The sequence below is a fragment of the Gobio gobio genome (genome assembly GCF_949357685.1).
Source record: "Gobio gobio genome assembly, chromosome: 6".
NCBI classification, from domain to species: domain Eukaryota; kingdom Metazoa; phylum Chordata; class Actinopteri; order Cypriniformes; family Gobionidae; genus Gobio; species Gobio gobio.
This window is the reverse complement of record NC_137102.1, coordinates 47080804-47098440: the sequence shown is the minus strand read 5'-3', so window position 1 is coordinate 47098440 and position 17637 is coordinate 47080804. Positions and strand designations below refer to the sequence as shown.

The 17637-nt window shown below is 39.6% G+C and overlaps 1 protein-coding gene across 4 annotated transcripts; it reads left to right on the top strand.

The window, feature by feature from the left end:
* The first annotated feature begins 259 nt into the window (after positions 1 to 259).
* LOC307127557 (NACHT, LRR and PYD domains-containing protein 1 homolog) lies at positions 260 to 17248 on the top strand. 4 transcript variants are annotated; one of them, XM_079818851.1, is made up of 11 exons: positions 260 to 487; positions 6812 to 6844; positions 7117 to 7260; positions 7467 to 7511; positions 7660 to 9373; positions 9978 to 10061; positions 10151 to 10219; positions 10748 to 11014; positions 11497 to 11583; positions 15851 to 15983; positions 16253 to 17248. In XM_079818851.1, exons 2-11 carry the CDS (start codon positions 6829 to 6831, stop codon positions 16316 to 16318), a joined length of 2625 nt encoding a protein of 874 aa, XP_079674977.1. In that variant the 5' UTR covers positions 260 to 487; positions 6812 to 6828; the 3' UTR covers positions 16319 to 17248. The 4 variants fall into 4 exon arrangements, with proteins under 4 accessions (XP_079674977.1, XP_079674979.1, XP_079674978.1 ...); XM_079818852.1 differs by lacking the exon at positions 260 to 487 and adding an exon at positions 913 to 1080; XM_079818853.1 differs by lacking the exon at positions 7467 to 7511 and having other exon boundaries at positions 263 to 487.
* The last annotated feature ends 389 nt before the right edge of the window (positions 17249 to 17637 follow it).

Here is a 17637-nt window from a genome sequence, read left to right as displayed (position 1 = left end):
TGAACTTGAGTTAGCGAAGCTGCAGATCATAGCATAGTGGGATATACAACTTAATTGAAGTATAACAGACCACTCAACCAAACTTAGTCAACAAATATTACAATAAAAAGCGTATTTCCTAGAAATAATTTTTATTATTGAAGAATGACCCATTAGCAGAACACAAAGACTAATGACATATAAAGCCATTACATTAATTGTAATTTAAAAGTATAAAATCAAAAGAAACATCATTGAGCCTCAGATACTTTTATTTTGTAATGTGACTTTTTTGAACAGGAAGTTTCTGTCTAATGTGCTATCAGTCTGATCTGTCGCAAGAGCTTTTTCAGGGGTCATATAAAGTCTGAGTTGTCCCGGAGAAAATGTCCGCTGTTATTCCTCGTATGGAGCAGCTGTCATCGAGAGTGGTGCGTGTTTTGGGCTGTAACCCGGGGCCGATGACACTGCAGGGCACAAACACATACCTGGTCGGGGCGGGGAGAAGGTAGGCTACAAGTACAACACTCGTCTCATACATTATGAGTGCACAAGATAAATGAAGTTATTTACTTAAGTTATTTGCCATGTACAACCTATTTATTGAATGTAACACGTAGGCCTATGTGAATGTTTATTAAATATCCCTGTTTGTCTGTCAGGCGAGTGTACACAGGTGACGATATTTTAGTAGGCTACGCTTCACCAAAAACCACACTACAAAAGAATCGTGTAAAACTCAGTCAACCTTGATATTATTTATTGTGCCATTAGATCAAAATGTATGTAGCTACATATGTATAGGCTACAACTAAATTAACGATCTCTTAAATAATTCCTAATTTTACTAAACATTTTTATTGAGTTTCGTGAACTTTTTTTATTAAACATGGATCTTTGTTTTCAATAAACGGGCTTATTTCTTCTTTGTAGGCTCATTTTGGAAATATAAGCAACTAATTTGCAAGTTCAAAATGTGCCGGTGGGTGTGATGACGCTTCTCATGAATTAGGCTTGTTTGAGATGTGCCTCCCCTCGCCTCGCCTGAAATTCAGCCGAGACTAGGCGGCTGCAGTGAAGGGAGGAGTGAAAAAAGTGCAGGCAAGACGGACAGTTCTCTCTTCTCGTAGTGGTGACCACCTGTTCCGCTTTGCTTTGTACCGCACGCGATATTTTTTTCCCCAGGATGGTAGGGGAAGGTACCGCCTTTTTCGTCTATGATTGGCTAGAAGGGCTCTCCTCCGATTGGTTATTTGATTTGGCCGTGAAACGTCATCTCACGTTCATGGCAGGCCAGGCTGTCGTGTGCGTGCCGTCAGATTTATATTCCAAGTTCACATGGTGTATCTAAGTGAGGCAAACACTATGGGTAAATCGACTGTACAGTAACTTTAAAGCCACACAGAAATGTGATGGTTAAGGGCCACTGTGTCATGCCAATGTGTTGATTCGTCCCATCTTCTTCAATAGCTAGCAGAGTTTTTTGTCATGCTAATGTACTGATTCGTCCCATCTTCTATAGAAACAATCTCTTTCCAAAACAAATAACATTTGTTAGCCATTTCAAGGTAAGGATTACACAATATTAGTGCATCAACATTAACTGTATGTTAAACATTACTAGTAATTATTGTGTGTGTGTGTGTGTGTGTGTGTGTGTGTGTGTGTGTGTGTGTGTGTGTGTGTGTGTGTGTGTGTGTGTGTGTGTGTGTGTGTGTGTGTGTGTGTGTGTGTGTGTGTGTGTGTGTGTGTGTAGCCATGAAAGTTAAGTGTCGCTGGTGTCATATTTGTGCAAAGGAGAACATCATACCGTATCATCTTGAGGTTAGGATTAGGTATAAATCAACGGACAGGGAGAACAGCTCCAGTAATAAATGGTTTTGGCGCAGGTATTGAGAGGTTAGGGTTAGGAAACAGCTAAGACTAATCTAAACAGGCTATGAAATTGTGAACTTGAAATATAAATCTGAAGACACGCACATATAGCGCTTTTCTTAGTAGGCTATGTTGGATTGACTTTGTTTAACGACGATCAAAACAGACTGACAGCCTGCCATGAACGTGAGATATATAACCAATCAGAGGAGAGCCCTTCTAGCCAATCATAGACGAAAAAGGCGGTACCTTCCCCTACCATCCTGGGGAAAAAAATATCGCGTACCGCACAGCATTTTCACCCCTTGTCCCGCATGTCGCATATTGAGAAAATGTCCCGCATTTTCAACAGTCTGTTGATTTTTAATGATCATATTCATATAACGTTCTTTTGCCTTTTTAAAGTCCCTGTAAAGTCAAAACTAAACATGTGTTCTGAGTTCCTCACACCACAGATAAATGTGTTATTAACCACCCAGCCAAATTTGAATCATAAAAAATTCCGGGAAGTACATAAAATAGCTTATCAAAAACCTGAAAAAATGAGCAGCATTCTCTGCTCTCAAACGCTGGGGGTGTGTCCGCTGTCGGCGCCGAAACCACGCCCACTCGCGGGAAAGCGGCAGTAGCACACAAGACAACACTCACTGATCACGAGCGTCTATGATCACGACGCACCAGATGTCGGCGGGACGGGAGGATGAAGGCCTGGGCGGGGGATAGTCGGTTCTGCAGCGGATTATCAGTGAATCCCAGTTGTCTCCGGTGAAAGTTTGTAAAACGATCCGGTGTAAAGTCACTGCAGAGGTAGGTGTAGGTGATGATCCTCAGCTCTCCATCAAGGTTGCTGTTCACAAAATTAATCCACTTCTTCATCGTTTTTGTTTTGTTAGCTGTTATGTAAGTTGTTGACTATAGTAACTAACAGTACTAACAGTAACTCGCGATCGAACTGATGCGAATGTGCTCTAGTAATGATCGTGTTTGGGGAGGAGCCAGGCTCGGTGGCTCCAGTGCGTCATCGAGCCACCGTTTTAGCCCCGCCCAGAAAATCCTGAATACAGCAACGGTGAAAAACTGTTTAACGGTCTAACTTCTGAATTCAGTACTTCATAGTTCACAGTCTTTGTAATGTGTTTCAGCAATACATTTCTAACATTTATAATGTGTTTAGAAACAAATCTCAGAATTGCCTTTACAGGGACTTTAAGGAAGCATTTTATTTACTATTTTTGCGGCATCGTTTTTCACCTATATTTAACAGCGCTTCGTCAGAAGTAACATCCCGCCTTACACAAATATAAAAGCCGTTTTTTAAACCATATCCAATGGTTGAAAAGAAAGGAGTAAACACGGTCACTAGTAGGTTGTGACGGCTGTCAATCAAAATGTGGAGCGGTGATTCGTTCCATGTGTTCCCTGTCAGAAAACGAATGGAGAGTTCTATATATATATATATATATATATATATCTATAAGATTAACTAATTTAATGTTGTTTTATTTGTTTAATTATTTATTTAGTTGGATTTTAGTTGCACTTGGTCAGAACTGTTTCAAAAGTAGTTATCTGCATGATGCCTGCTGCCTTTGGGCTCAGTGATGTTGAATTTAAGTAGTGTGAATTTTAGTGTTGGTAACATGTCCCACATTGTCCAACACAAACTTAGTAATTGTCCCACATTTGGTTTGTTTGATGGTGGTCACCAGGGGCGGAGCGGAGCCAGACGTTGTAAACATTCGGGGCTTAGCCCAAACCTAGGGGGGTCCGGGGGCATACTCCCCCGGGGAGATTTTTTTCCCATTTACATCAGCTAAATGCACTATTTTTCAGGCTGTTTGAGATAATAGAATGAAACCCCCACGTGACAAATCATCTGACAAATCATCCGCCCATCTCTACTAGCAACTAATTTCTCTTAAGGCGAGACACTACAGGTGAATAGGGAATTTTTTTAATTATAAGATATCACTGTGAAACTTCTCCAGTTTATTACTGGCATAAACATAAGGAAAAAATGTATTACAAGTTTTGTGTAAATTAATGTTTTAATATGCAAATGAGGCCTTACATACTTAAATATACGCTCATTTGCATACTTTTACAAAAACAAAATCTGGAAATTGGAAAGGACCATGTTTAAAATTCTTGGTTCAATTTGTTGACATATTAGATGAGAGCGCTTTTACAGAGGGGATTCTGGATATCTTATTTTGTGCTTTAGTAAATTAGAGAATACTGACAATATCCTTAAAAAAAATGTTGCCATGTTTTTTGGAGTTAAAGGACCTATAACTCAGGATAGGAATGATATATCAACAAATCCCTCTGTAAACGCCTTCAGAATATAGTTCAGTATAAGACTGCAAAAGTTGGTGCTTGTAGGTGCTACTGAAGTGGATATATCTGACTCTGAGTGTGAGAAAAAACTCATTTTGAGAAAACGGCCTTTAAAGTTTTATACTGTATAACTGCATACATTTCTATAAAACCCCCAACCTACAAACAAAATATATATTCAGTTAATTAATATCAGTAGTGTATAATATTTAAAACACGTGGAAATTGATAAATGAATAAATTATTAATAGCAATAGCTATTAGAGAACTACCTTAAGAGAACTACCTTAACAAACACACATAACACCAGTCACACACACTGCAGACGAACTGTCCCTGTTTGTTGCATATGTCCATCTATAACTATTTGAATCTAATTCTGACGGGGTTTCGTCGTCTAATCTGTTGTTGTTTACTTTTCTTTTTATTAGCTCTTGCTACTTGATCTTTTCTGTGAACGTTAATGAGCTGAATTAGGTGTTGTCTACAGTATTTTCTCTGAGGTGGAGAATACACAAGCAAGCGGCAGCGCGTAGTGAGAAATTCACATCGACCAATCATATGTGGTTTTCGGCTGCAAACTTTCGTGGTTGGTTAGTTCTACAAAGGAAATGCCCATATTTTGATTCGGCAGCCCTGTGCGTGAGACTGAGAGCTTTATAATGAGACCAGGCATGACATGTTTCTGTGAATGGAGACCGCGCGAGAGCTCGCGTTAGGACATCCAGTCTGAAAGACTGAGAGGAAATGAAACAACGTTTAAGTTTTTTTTTTTTTTTTTTTACTAAAAGATTCGGGGCTTTTGACAAAACATTCCGGGCTTGAGCCCAATTGGCTTTATGCACAGCTGCACTACTTCCTGAACTTCAGCCAGCTCCTTTGTTTCCTGTCTGCCATTATTGGACAAACTGATTAATCCAGGTGTGCCTGACCTCTGTAGTAACAACAACAATAATCAGACACACCTGGATTAATCAGTTTGTCCAATAATGGCAGACAGGAAACAAAGGAGCTGGCTGAAGTTCAGGAAGTAGTGCAGCTGTGCATAAAGCCCATTAGCCACCCCCCCGCTCCGCCCCTGGTGGTCACCCTAGATCAGACACCTGCGAGATTAAAGGCGGATATCGCGGGATTCACACTTGTGCGCTTTGTTGCTGATAAACTGGATGTAATTTAAGTTCTTATTCTGATTCTGATTGTTTATCAATCACTTTTACTTTAACTACATACATGTTTTTATATATTTTTTTATAAATATGACAATCACATAACCCACAGAGTGATCTCACTGTCCGAGAATTTGGGAATATTCACATATCAGAGTTTTAAAATCAAACATTTTAAAAAAAGAACCATAGATCACGGTTGTTTAAACCAATAAGCATTAAGTTGTTTCCCATCATGCTTTTGATCAGTGCAGTCGGTGGAGAGCAACTGCGCCTGACTGCAGAATCCGACAGGTCCCCCTTGCCATCGCAAGAGTTTTTTGACACACATCAGCATGACGTCAGAGCAAGTCGGACCATGTTCAGACACATTTCTAACCAGCATGCATCTCGCGTGATCGGTTCTGCGCAGATTTTGCTCCTCTCAAACGAGCCTATTTACTTTGAATGGGTGATGTCATGCGTTGCCGAACTGAATTGTTCAGCAACGAACACATATCATTATTGATTCACATATCAAATTAATTATTGTCGCGTCGCTTCACTCGCATTGCAAGCGGCAGAAATGGAAGATTTCTCAACTTTTCAACCACCAACGCAGGCGTCATCCAATCAGATCGCCCTATGCAAATACCCTAGAGGAGACTCTAGCCAATTGCGTTCATGCAACCCTAGAGCAGACGCGGTAAGTAATGTGATTGGCTGTTGTCACTATGCCGGTCGCATCCGCACCAAGCTTCAGCCACGCCCACCGTCAAGCGTTAATGCTGATGCCCTGTGTGAATGCAGCGAGGCGTCTGTGTTAACGCTTGACGGAGGGCGTGGCTGAAGCTTGGCGCTGATGCGACCGTCATAGTGACAACAGCCAATCATGCGTCTGCTCTAGGGTTGCATGAATGCAATTGGATAGCATCTGCTCTAGGGTATTTGCATAGGGCGATCTGATTGGATGACGCCTGCGTTGGCGCTTGAAAAGTTGAGAAATCTTCGGGTGCGTCTCAATCAGCTCCCTAGTTCAGTCAGGGCACTGATCAGGGAGTCAGCCCATTGACTACTGAATTAGGGACCTGATTGAGCTTCAACTTCTGCCCTTGCAGCGCTCAGCTAGATTTGCCAGTGCGATGGACTCGGATGACGGAAGCATTCACATTTAGGGAAAGCTCTCAAAGAAGGAGCGAAATAAAGCAAAATGACTGACCTCAATGCAGGCCAGTTTCACCTGTAAAAGGCTACTGTGGGGTTGTATTCTTTAACGTAGCTAAGTATTAAACTGCTAGCAAATGTTAGCAGTAGCACCCCATTACTATCGTCAGTCAAAAAACTGTGCTAAATGACATCATTATTATCTATTGTAAAGTTACAGTAGTAAATTTAGCAGACATGTATGAAATATATGAAAATTAGCATTCACTTTTATATTATTGATTGTGTGTGTGTTTCTATTCTTGCAGAGGATGAGCTGTCTGAGATGGACACTTTTGACAGTATGTCAAGCTATACATTTTCTAATCTCATGGTTTTGGGTGTAACATTATTTCATCAGTCAAGACTAAAGAACTTAAGTTAATGTTTCAAATTTAGTCTGTAAAATAAAAGTGCTTTTGAAACAAAAAGTTGTGTCAAATCTTTCCCTGCTCCTCAGCTGTACACAAAGCTTGTTCCGAACACTTGCTTATTCCATTCATGATATTTAAGGCTAAAAGCAACAACATTAATACAGTCATTGGGTGTCAAAAATGTTTCTCTTGTCATCTAGAGTTTCACAGTAATGAGGACATTGTCAGATCTCATGCTGGGCCAAATGTGAGCGCTGCAGCTCAGAGTGGAAGCCATATTACAGCACCTGTACTCACTAACAATACAATAACAGGCAATGTCAGCATAGTACACAATGCACCTGGTAAGAAAAATGTGTTACATTCATTGACACTGATAATATTGACTATGATAATTGTTCTGATAATGTATTGTATTTTCTATTATGTGTAATCACAGGTCATATGAGAAATGTATTTCCTTGCTAATACAATTATATTAATTCTGTATATATTTTAGATATATAATTAAGAAAGTTTAATTTTAAATAAAATGTCCAATTTTCTGCAGCTTTTACTTGGAATCAACCACCCTCTAAAAAAATTAAAACCTCAGGTAATAGATAAATCTGATACTGTATGTCTTGAATGTTTTAATTTAGCAGCTACTTACAGTCTGCTCTGAAATGTCTTACTCTATTAGAATCAGAATTTGTTCTAAAAGTCAATAACCCTGTTTAACATTGCTTATTTTATGTGTGCAGCATCAAGGTCAGTGATTTTAAAATATAAGACACGGATCTGCAGCGAGTATCAGTATGTGACCGAGTATAACTCACTGCCTGGTGAACATGTGCTGCTGTCTGAGCGCTACACACAACCTCTGATCCTTCAGAAACATAGAGGTCAAAAAGAGAGAGAAGAAGAGATCTCCTCCAGTGGAGAGCGCTTCCAGCAGATCCTCAGCTCCAGGAGCAGTGATGACTCTGCCCATCTGAACTCTCTGTTCCACTCGGATAGTCATGGGATCAGTCCTAGTGCTGTTATACTGCAGGGGAATTCTGGGAGTGGGAAATCCTTCACTGTGCAGAAGATCATGATGGACTGGGCATCTGGTGACCTCTGCAAAGGGCGGTTTGATATTGTGTTCCACCTAAAGTGTAAAGAAATAAACCGCATTCCTGGCGAAAACAGTTTGGTGGAGATCTTGAGTTACAGCTGCAGTTTATCATCAGATCAGATCTCACAGGTACTACAGCATTCACCAGAGAAGGTGCTTTTCATCATTGATGGATTTGATGAGCTGAGACTCACACAGGACGTTAAAGACATGTCACCAAACACTGATCCGCATCAGAAAGCCCCAGCTGAGGTCATTCTTTGTGACCTGCTGAGGGGTCGAATCCTGCCAGAGTCCTTCCTGCTGGTTACCTCCAGATCTACAGCTACAGACACACTGAGCAATCTGCTCAAAGGACCTCAGCGTTTCTCTGAGATAATTGGTTTCTCTGAGAAGGGGGTGGAGGAGTACTTCCAGAAGTTCTTTCAAAATGAGGAACATTTCAGGAAGGCTTATACACTTGTGAAGGCAATTGAAACCAGTTTAACTGCCTGCTCAATCCCTGTTATCTGCTGGATCATCTGCACAACTATCAAGGAACGATTCAAAATTGGTGCAGATGTAGCAAGCGGACTGGAAACCACCACCTCCATCTACGTTGACTTTGTGTCCACTCTACTGGAGCATCACTGCCAGGGTTTGAGTCAGTCCGTCCCGACCCTGCTGAGGAGTCTGGGTCAGCTGGCAGAGAGAGGGATGCTGGAACAGCAAGTCCTGTTTGATGAAAAAAGTGTTTATGAAACAGTTTCAGACCCTGCTGGCAGTCCATTCCTGTGCAAGTTCCTCTTTAAGAGAAGAATCCGTCAAGAGACGATGTTCAGTTTCATGCATCTCAGCTTTCAGGAGTTCTTCACTGCTCTGTACTATGTCCTTCTGGATGAAGAAGAGTCCCAGAAGAAACTTACTCAGCTATTGTCCAATGATGAAAACTTTTTTAGTATTTATTTGACTAATCCTCCACGTTTTGCAGCTGTGGTACAATTTGCATTTGGTCTGTTCAATAACGATGTGAGATGCACACTTGAGAAACATGGTCTGGTTGTCCATCCAAAAATACAGGCTCATCTGAAAGAATGGATTTTGAAAGAGCTTAAAAATTGTAACACACATTTGAACAGAACACCTTTTTTCCTTCACTGTCTATATGAACTTCATGAAGAGGACTTTGTGAAAGAAGCTATGGAAACCTGGAAAAGTATTGATACAGGTGGTGCAGTCCTAAGAAGAACAGACTGCTGGGCCCTGCTGTACTGCTCTCAGTGCTGTCAGAGCATTGAAGAACTGTGTATTGATTACAGTTTAACGTCTGAAAAGTTGTTTATGATTCTGCCTGCTCTCCACAAGGTTAAGAAAGGAAGGTAAGTGCTGTGTTCCAAAAAAGAAGCCCCTTTCACACAGAGATTCCGGGAAATACATTGTTAATGTGTCCCGAGATTTGTCCTGGGATCGTTAGATTTTGGTTCAGTCACACTGCCAGTGATTTTCCTGAATCTGTCCGTGCGTTCACATACATCCCCCTTTAATACACGTGACATCGATGGGACGTGTAATGTCTCTTAAGTTTGCTTATGATCTGTGATTTCTCTCGAGAAACCACGCTTGAGCATTTTTTTCTGATTCGATCATAAACTAGCGCATCACTTACTGTTCCACTAAGCTGGTGAACAATCAGCTTACTAGGTCACCATCCCGGGATCATTCCTAGAATCAATCCCGGGACATGTTTGCGTTCTCACAAAAGGCACTTTTATGACAATTTTCCGGGATCTACGCACTGTGTGAAAGGTACTAGATGTTCAGTGGATCTAATTCATTCTATTTTTTATATTCATACCATCACTGGTTGGTTAACTTTCATTTCTTGCTTTTTTTAAATGTGTCATTTACATTTTTATTGTTTGTTATTGCAAGTTAACTTGATTATTTAGTCTGTACATTCATCTTCTGGGTTTGATTTTGAAGGTTGAGTGTAAAAGTTTCATCAGACTCTGAACTTGTTGAAGTGATGTGTGCTCTCAGAAGAGCACTGACCCTGAGCTCACAGAGGTAATGTCTGAAAGTAAATGTTATCATCCTTCAGTGTGCTTTTGTTTTAAGTTTAGTTCATAGTTTTTTTTCTGTCCTTTGATTTGCAGCTTTGATGTCACCCTCTGGTTTACAGAATTTCTATTGCTTAATCTGTCCATCAGTGAAGAGCTATTCAGGTGAAGAAAGTGAACTGTTTTTGTCTGTTCATCAAACAGCTGTTTCTTATGATAACCAGAGAAAGTTGTGTGACAATTATATTTTAGATAACTATCATCACCTTGTTCAAAAACCATAATAGATCTACCAGTACACGTGTACGTCAAGTCACCTTTATTTATACAGCGCTTTACACGATACAGATTGTTTCAAAGCAGCTTTATAGTGATAAGCAGGTACATCACATACATTTTAAAACATGCATAAGCATTTTCCTGGCAAACTTATCTGGCGTGTTTTTTCTGCACAGTCTAATAACTTCCGAATTATGGTGGTAATGCTGCTAAATTGGTGACTCAAAACAGATCAAACTATAAAGTATCACACTTTCAGCTTCTTTGATTACTGCCGATGCAAATAATGGCTGGTGCCCAACAGACCATCAATTAATCATAATTTAAAAAATCCCAAAAAGTTCTTCAAAGATAGGACTTGTTGGTTTACAGACACAACAACATTGATACCATTTTTGTTTGTTTTTTGTATAGTATCTACATAAGATCTCCATGGTGGGAAGGGCCAGCAAAATCTTTGCAATTACTCGGTCTCACCTTTCCACATGCAGGGCCGATCGACATCGACTGGGCCAGACTTTTTAAGACAATTCACAGAAGAGATCCAGATGCATTAATGTCTGTTCTCTGTTCTTTCTCGAAACTGAAAAAGATGGAAATTGAAGTGGGCTGTCTAAGTAAGACATTGTCTGTTAGGACCCTCCAAATAATTCAGAACTGCTCCAGTCTAACAGAACTCAAGTAAGCAATAGATCTGAAATCACCATCTGTCATGTTCCTATATGAATTAATTTCTGTTGTTAGGAACTGTGTATCCCATATTTAAAGGGATAGTCCATCCAAAAATGAAAGAAAAGAAAAAAATCTGTAATTTATTTTACTCACCCCCATGTTGTGACAACCCTGTATGAGGAACACAAAATATGTTATTTTAAAGAATGTGTCACAAACAGTTTGAGATCCCATCGACTTCCATTGTATCAACAAAAAATACAATGGAATTCAACTGAAGTGAAACGGTTTTCTTACTAACCTTGTTCAAATTATCTTTGTGTTGTGCAGAAGAAAGTCAGTCATACAGGTTTGGAATGACATGGCCCTCATCCATTTAAATCATTATGGAATTGTTCAAATGAATGTGTGAAAAGCAAAGTGTAAAGTATGGCATTATCAGTCCCTAAAATCTAAATCATTTTATCTGTATAATGTGTATCCACGTCTAGAATAAAGGCTGACTTTTTACTGGAGGAAGGAATCAAGATCTTGAAGAGGTCACGCAGAAGACCAGCCTGTATTACGACATTTCAGGGGTTTGTATTGGTTTATCATCATGCATTTTACACACGTTTCTTTCCATGCAATTGGACACTAGAGCTTTAAAAGCTTTAAAAAGACCACAAAGTCCATCCCCGAGTCCCATTGTTCATACTATCCGTCCTAAATCGTATAAAAACTGTGTCCCAAAAGCATACAGTGCATCTAGAAAGTATTCACAGCGCTTCACTTTTTCCACATTTTATGTTACAGCCTTATTCCAAAATGGATTAAATTCATTTTTTTCCCTTAATTCTACAAACAATACCCCATAATGACAACGTGAAAAGTTTGTTTGAAATCTTTGCACTTTCTTTCTTTTTTTTTTACAAAAGAAAGAAAGAAAGAAAGAGAAAGAAAGAAAGAAGAAAAAAAAAATCACATGTACATAATTATTCACAGCCTTTGCTCGATACTTTGTTGAAGCACCTTTGGCACCAATTAAAGTCTTTTTGAGTATGATGCTACAAGCTTGGCACACCTATTTTTGGGCAGTTCTTCTTTGCAGGACCTCTCAAGCTCCATCAGGTTGGATGGGGAGCGTCAGTGCACAGCCATTTTTAGATCTCTCCAGAGATGTTCAATCGGGTTCAAGTCTGGGCTCTGGCTGGACCCCTCAAGGACATTCAATGCTGTGTGCTTAGGGCCGTTGTCCTGTTGGAAGATTAACTTTTTCCCCAGTCTTGAGGTCCAGAGCGCTCTAGAGCAGGTTTTTAATCAAGGATGTCTCTGTACATTGCTGCATTCATCTTTCCCTCTATCCTGACTAGTCTCCCAGTTCCTGCCGCTGAAAAACATCCCCACAGCATGATGCTGCCACCATCATGCTTCACTGTAGGGATGGTATTGACCAGGTGATGAGCGGAGAATCTTTGTTTCATCAGACCAGATAATTTTGTTTCTCGTGGTCTGAGAGTCCTGCAGGTGCCTTTTGGCAAACTCCAGGCGGGCTTCCGTCTGGCCACTCTACCATGCAGGTCGGATTGGAGGAGTGCAGCAGAGATGGTTCTTCTTCTGGAAGGTTCTCCTTTCTCCACAGGGAAACGCTGGAGCTCTGTCAAAGTGACCATTGGATTCTTGGTCACCTCAATGACTAAGGCCCTTCTCCCCTGATCACTCAGTTTTGCCGGGCGGTCAGCTCTAGGAAGAGTCCTGGTGTTTTCAAACTTCTTCCATTTACAATTTTTCTGTACCCTTCCCCAGATCTGTGCCTTGATACAATCCTGACAATTCCTTGGACTTCATGGCTTGGTTTGTGCTCTGACATGCACTGTTAACTGTGGGACCTTATATAGTCAGGTGTGTGCCTTTCCAAATCATGTCCAATCAACTGAATTTACCACAGGTGGACTCCAATCAAGTTGTAGAAACATCTCAAGGATGATCAGTGGCAACAGGATGCACCTGAGATCAATTTTGATAGTCATGGGCAAAGGCTGTGAGTACTTATGTAGCTACATGTGAGGTTTTTTTTTTTTTTTAAGATTTTTAAAGCTGCGTCCGAAAACCTAGCCAGCTGACTCATTGCCTCGCTGCCTTATCAGACAATGGAATGGAAAAGAATGGAAAGCACAGGATTATGGGATATCAAAGGCAGTGAAGGATACAAATATGCTGCCTTCAAAAATCGATCAGATGAAGGTGTCTCAGGAGACAGGAAGTGAAACCAAACATTAGATTCAAACGTGCCTTGGTGCCTTCCTGCCTTGAAATGTGTCCTCCGAAGGCAGCATTTTCCAGGTTTCGGACGTAGCCATTGTCATTATGGGGCATTGTTTGTAGAATTGAGGAATTGTAGAATTTTGGAAAAAGGCTGCAACATAACAACAAAATGTGGAAAAAGTCAAGCGCAGTGAATACTTTCCAGATGCACTGTAGTATGTTGAAAAGAGTATGTCAAAAGTCCCTGGATAGTCTACTATTTCTGGTAGATTTTCTCAGTGTAGATCCATGCACACTATAAAGGCCTGTTCACACCGGGACGATTTTCGTGCGTGTTTATCACCGACGTTTAATGCCTTGTGACTAAACAAAGGGCGCCAATGTGAGTGTGCACACGGATGTGCAAAACGCCAGACGTAAAAGCGTAATTTAAAAAAAAACGCCTCGGGTTAGTTTTTTTATTTTGACTCGGCGCGTTAAAAACTGGCCAAACAATGAGATCGGCGCTTTTGTTTTTGCCTGGACCTGCTGAAGTGACATTAAAACACGACTGATGGCGCTCAAGCACAAAACGCTCTTGCCGAGCACACATTGATACGACGAAGAAGTAGTAGTAAGTAGACAAAGAAGAAGATGAGCTGCTAATGCTGCTTGCCAGTTAGTAAAAAGTGTGTGAATGGTTTTGGCCATAGACATAATATGTCTATGGTTTTGGCAAGCACGTAAATACTGCCTCTCCTCTTCTTCTGTGTGACAACCGAGTGTCAGAGGTGTAAAGTGCCGCAGCACCACCTTGTGTACCGGGAGCGCTATCTACTGAATGTGCACGTTCACTCGGCGCATCACCAGTGAAAAATCGCTTGGGTGTGAACACTCAAGACTAGCCGAAAAACGCTTGCGATAAGCGCGCGCGATATTCGTCCCGGTGTGTACAGGCCTTCAAGGCTAATATTGCCCACAACCACAAGGATTCAGCCCACAAGGATTCAGCCCAAAAGGATTCAGTTCAGAATAAAAAGTGTTAAAGGGTTAGTTCACCCAAAAATGAAAATTCTGTCATTAATTACTCACCCTCATGTCGTTTGACACCCGTAAGACCTCCGTTCATCTTCGGAACACAAATGAAGATATTTTTGTTGAAAGCTGATGCTGAGAAAGGCTTCAGATAGGCCTCCATTGGCATTCAGTACATTTACACTCCCAAGACCCATAAAAGGCACTTAAAACGTTGTTACAAAGTCCATCTCACCACAGTGACTCTACAATAATTTTACAATGCGACGACAATAGTTTTTGTGCGCAAAAAAAAATCAAAATAACGACTTTATTCAACCTCTTCTTGTCTTCCGTGTGTGCCTCCACGACGCATGCGCGAGAATATGACGTGGCGCCGGGGTTTGGGAATCCATGAAATGCACACTTTAGCCCCATTTTGAGAACTACGCCGAGACCTAAAGCACGATCAATGTAAAATTCAACAGCTTAGATACGCGCGTCTTCCTCTGCTTGTAAACAAATCGCTTCTGGGTCATGTGTCCGAACGCCGGATCTGCGTAATATTCTCGCGCATGCGTCGTGGAGGCACACACAGAAGACAAGAACAAGTTGGATAAAGGTGTTATTTAGATTTTTTTTTTGCGCACAAAAACTATTGTCGTCGCATCGTAAAATTATTGTAGAGTCACTGTGGTGAGATGGACTTTGTAACGACGTTTTAAGTGCCTTTTATGGGTCTTGGGAGTGTAAATGTACTGAATGCCAATGGAGGCCTATCTGAAGCCTTTCTCAGCCATCAGCTTTCAACAAAAATATCTTCATTTGTGTTCCGAAGATGAACGGAGGTCTGACGGGTGTCGAACGACATGAGGGTGAGTAATTAATGACAGAATTTTCATTTTTGGGTGAACTAACCCTTTAAACTACAAATGACTAAAAAAAGTTAATAATCAGTTTAAGCTGATAAAAAATATTTATTTAATGATATCCGTGTTATATTTAATCTGCAATGATAATATGAAATTTTATAAAGATCCGTTTGGCCTTTAACTTTTAAATGCATTATTATGCATTAATATGAGGAGAGTTCTCCACATGAAAGACCCGCGACTGTAGATCAACGTGCTGCTGCTACATTTCTCTCTGATACGAAGGAAATGAAATGAAACGTGGAGGTTTTGAACTGTGACAGGATGATTGACAGGCCAGTTTACGGTGAAAGGATGTGTGTCAGGATGCGAAAGAGAGCAAAGACGCAATTGTATGACACAATAGTATGTCCCAAAGCTTGTTTACTCTTTTGCTACACTCTCAAAAGTATGTACTTTTTCTTCACAAAAAAGTACATACTTTTAGGGCATAGTATAAGTAGGCAAATTTGGATGCATTACATGTCTTCTGAAGTCACATAATACCTTTTTGTGAGGAACAAACCAAAAGTTTGAAAATGTTATTCATAATTAGATTTTTTCTTTACATCCTCCCTAGATCTCCTAGTTAGCAGTCAATAACAACTTACATTTTGTTCTTTTTCTCACACAAATGATTATAACAGTAATTATGATCTAATCAAAGTGATGCTGTGCTTTGTGCTTTTTGATGAAGGTTCATATGCAATAAAGACTCTCAAAAATGCTGCTACACACATGACTGCAGACGTAGCTGCAACCAGGAGGTGAAGATTCATCTGAATTCCCAGGGCTTTTCTATGGAGAGCGGAGACTTTTCTAAAGTACCTGTAAGTTAAGACTAACACAAATTAATGCACCAAGAACCATGAGAACTGTTAACCAGCCAGTAACAAAGGATTTGCCTTTTTATGATGCATACAATTCTATTTGAAAATTGTATATGATATAGTGTATCATAGTGTGCAGTGTGAATCTTAACATACGATATAGTGTATCATAGTGTGCAGTGTGAATCTTAACATACTAGTTAGCTCTGTATTTAGAGATATTTCTACATGTTTTCATGTGTTTTATCTCGTCTCTCTCCATTTCTAAGGCAATGGATTTAGAACAAATGAGACAGCTTGATTTCTGCACCTTCACCGAGAGTGGATGGGAATAAACACATCAGCCAAATATATCTACAATGCTTTTTTACAATACGTTTCACAATACATATTGTTTTAAAGCAGCTTTACGGAGTTTTATGATGTTAATGCTTTATTGTCTACATTTAACAGTTTAGAGCTGAATGATAGTGCAGTTTCTATTTGAGAAATAGCATTTGAGATTTTCTATATATAGTAGCTATATTGTATGACCATTGGATTCTTGTGAGTGTATTGTATGCACGCAGAATTTTTTTTTTATTAGTTGGGGTTATTACATCCATAGTTAAATGATGCATATGAATTATCGGTTTTAAGATTTTGGTCATATTACATTATTGTTAGTTTGACAAAAGCCATAATACAAAATATCTTAAGTCCCCTAGTGTGCAAGACAAAGGAAACTGTGGCAAGGAGAAACTTTATCTTTTAATTGTATTTTATCTTTGAACTTTCTATTGTTGTGTTTGGTTTAAACGTTCTTATATAAATGCAATGGTTTTATATATAGTTTGTAAAAAAATATGTTTGGAAAGATTATATTATATGGTTAACTGTTGAGGAATGAAATTTAATTAGTTGATGATTTGTGATTTTAAATATCAAGCATCGTCTTAAGTTTAATATTTAGCATTATTCAAACTTGTTGATCGATGGTGACATCATCATAGAATTAATGGTTTAAATAGTGTGTAGAGATATCTTACACAGTGGAAAAAAAGGCCTGAGAGCTGAAATTGTGCCGAAACTGATTTCTCCATGTGTTAAATAAAAAATGTTGCATTCTGAGTTGAGTCATAGCTGATTTTTTTAAGGATGAGAAAACTTGATGTTGGATAATGGAAAAGTAAAAAGTTGGGAGAAACCAGATGCAACTATAATTGCACTCTTTTAGAAGACATATTGAATTCTAATTGGTGTTTTGATTTCACATTATTGAACCTAAAAAATAAAACATGAAAGCAAAGTATCTGTATGTTATGTGGGGTACCACTTCTAGGAACAGTTCATCGAAAATTTTAAAAATTTGTTTACACATCCTCATTTCAGACCTGTACGACTGCTCTTTTGCTTATGAATGGAATGAGGACTAGGGCCATCAACCATATGAACCAACCGAAATTTAACATAAATTCATGAACATGCCAACTATAGATCTAGGGCACATATCGAGAGCAGCCATGTTTGATTTAAGAATGATCAATTACAATGAACCGGTTCACAACAGGAAGTTTTGTTATCTAAAGTTACATTTTGCGAAATTCAACACGACAGCGATCAACTTGAGCTAAGCATATTGAATATTTATCATCTCTACTAATGGTTCGCTAAG

Coding starts and splice junctions, on each gene's coding strand:
- LOC307127557 (XM_079818850.1), top strand. CDS start 6,745: ATGAAATATATGAAAATTAGCATTCACTTTTATATTATTGATTGTGTG. Junction 7,261..7,466: donor CATAGTACACAATGCACCTG/GTAAGAAAAATG, acceptor AATTTTCTGCAG/CTTTTACTTGGAATCAACCA. Junction 10,220..10,747: donor ATCAGTGAAGAGCTATTCAG/GTGAAGAAAGTG, acceptor TTTTTTGTATAG/TATCTACATAAGATCTCCAT.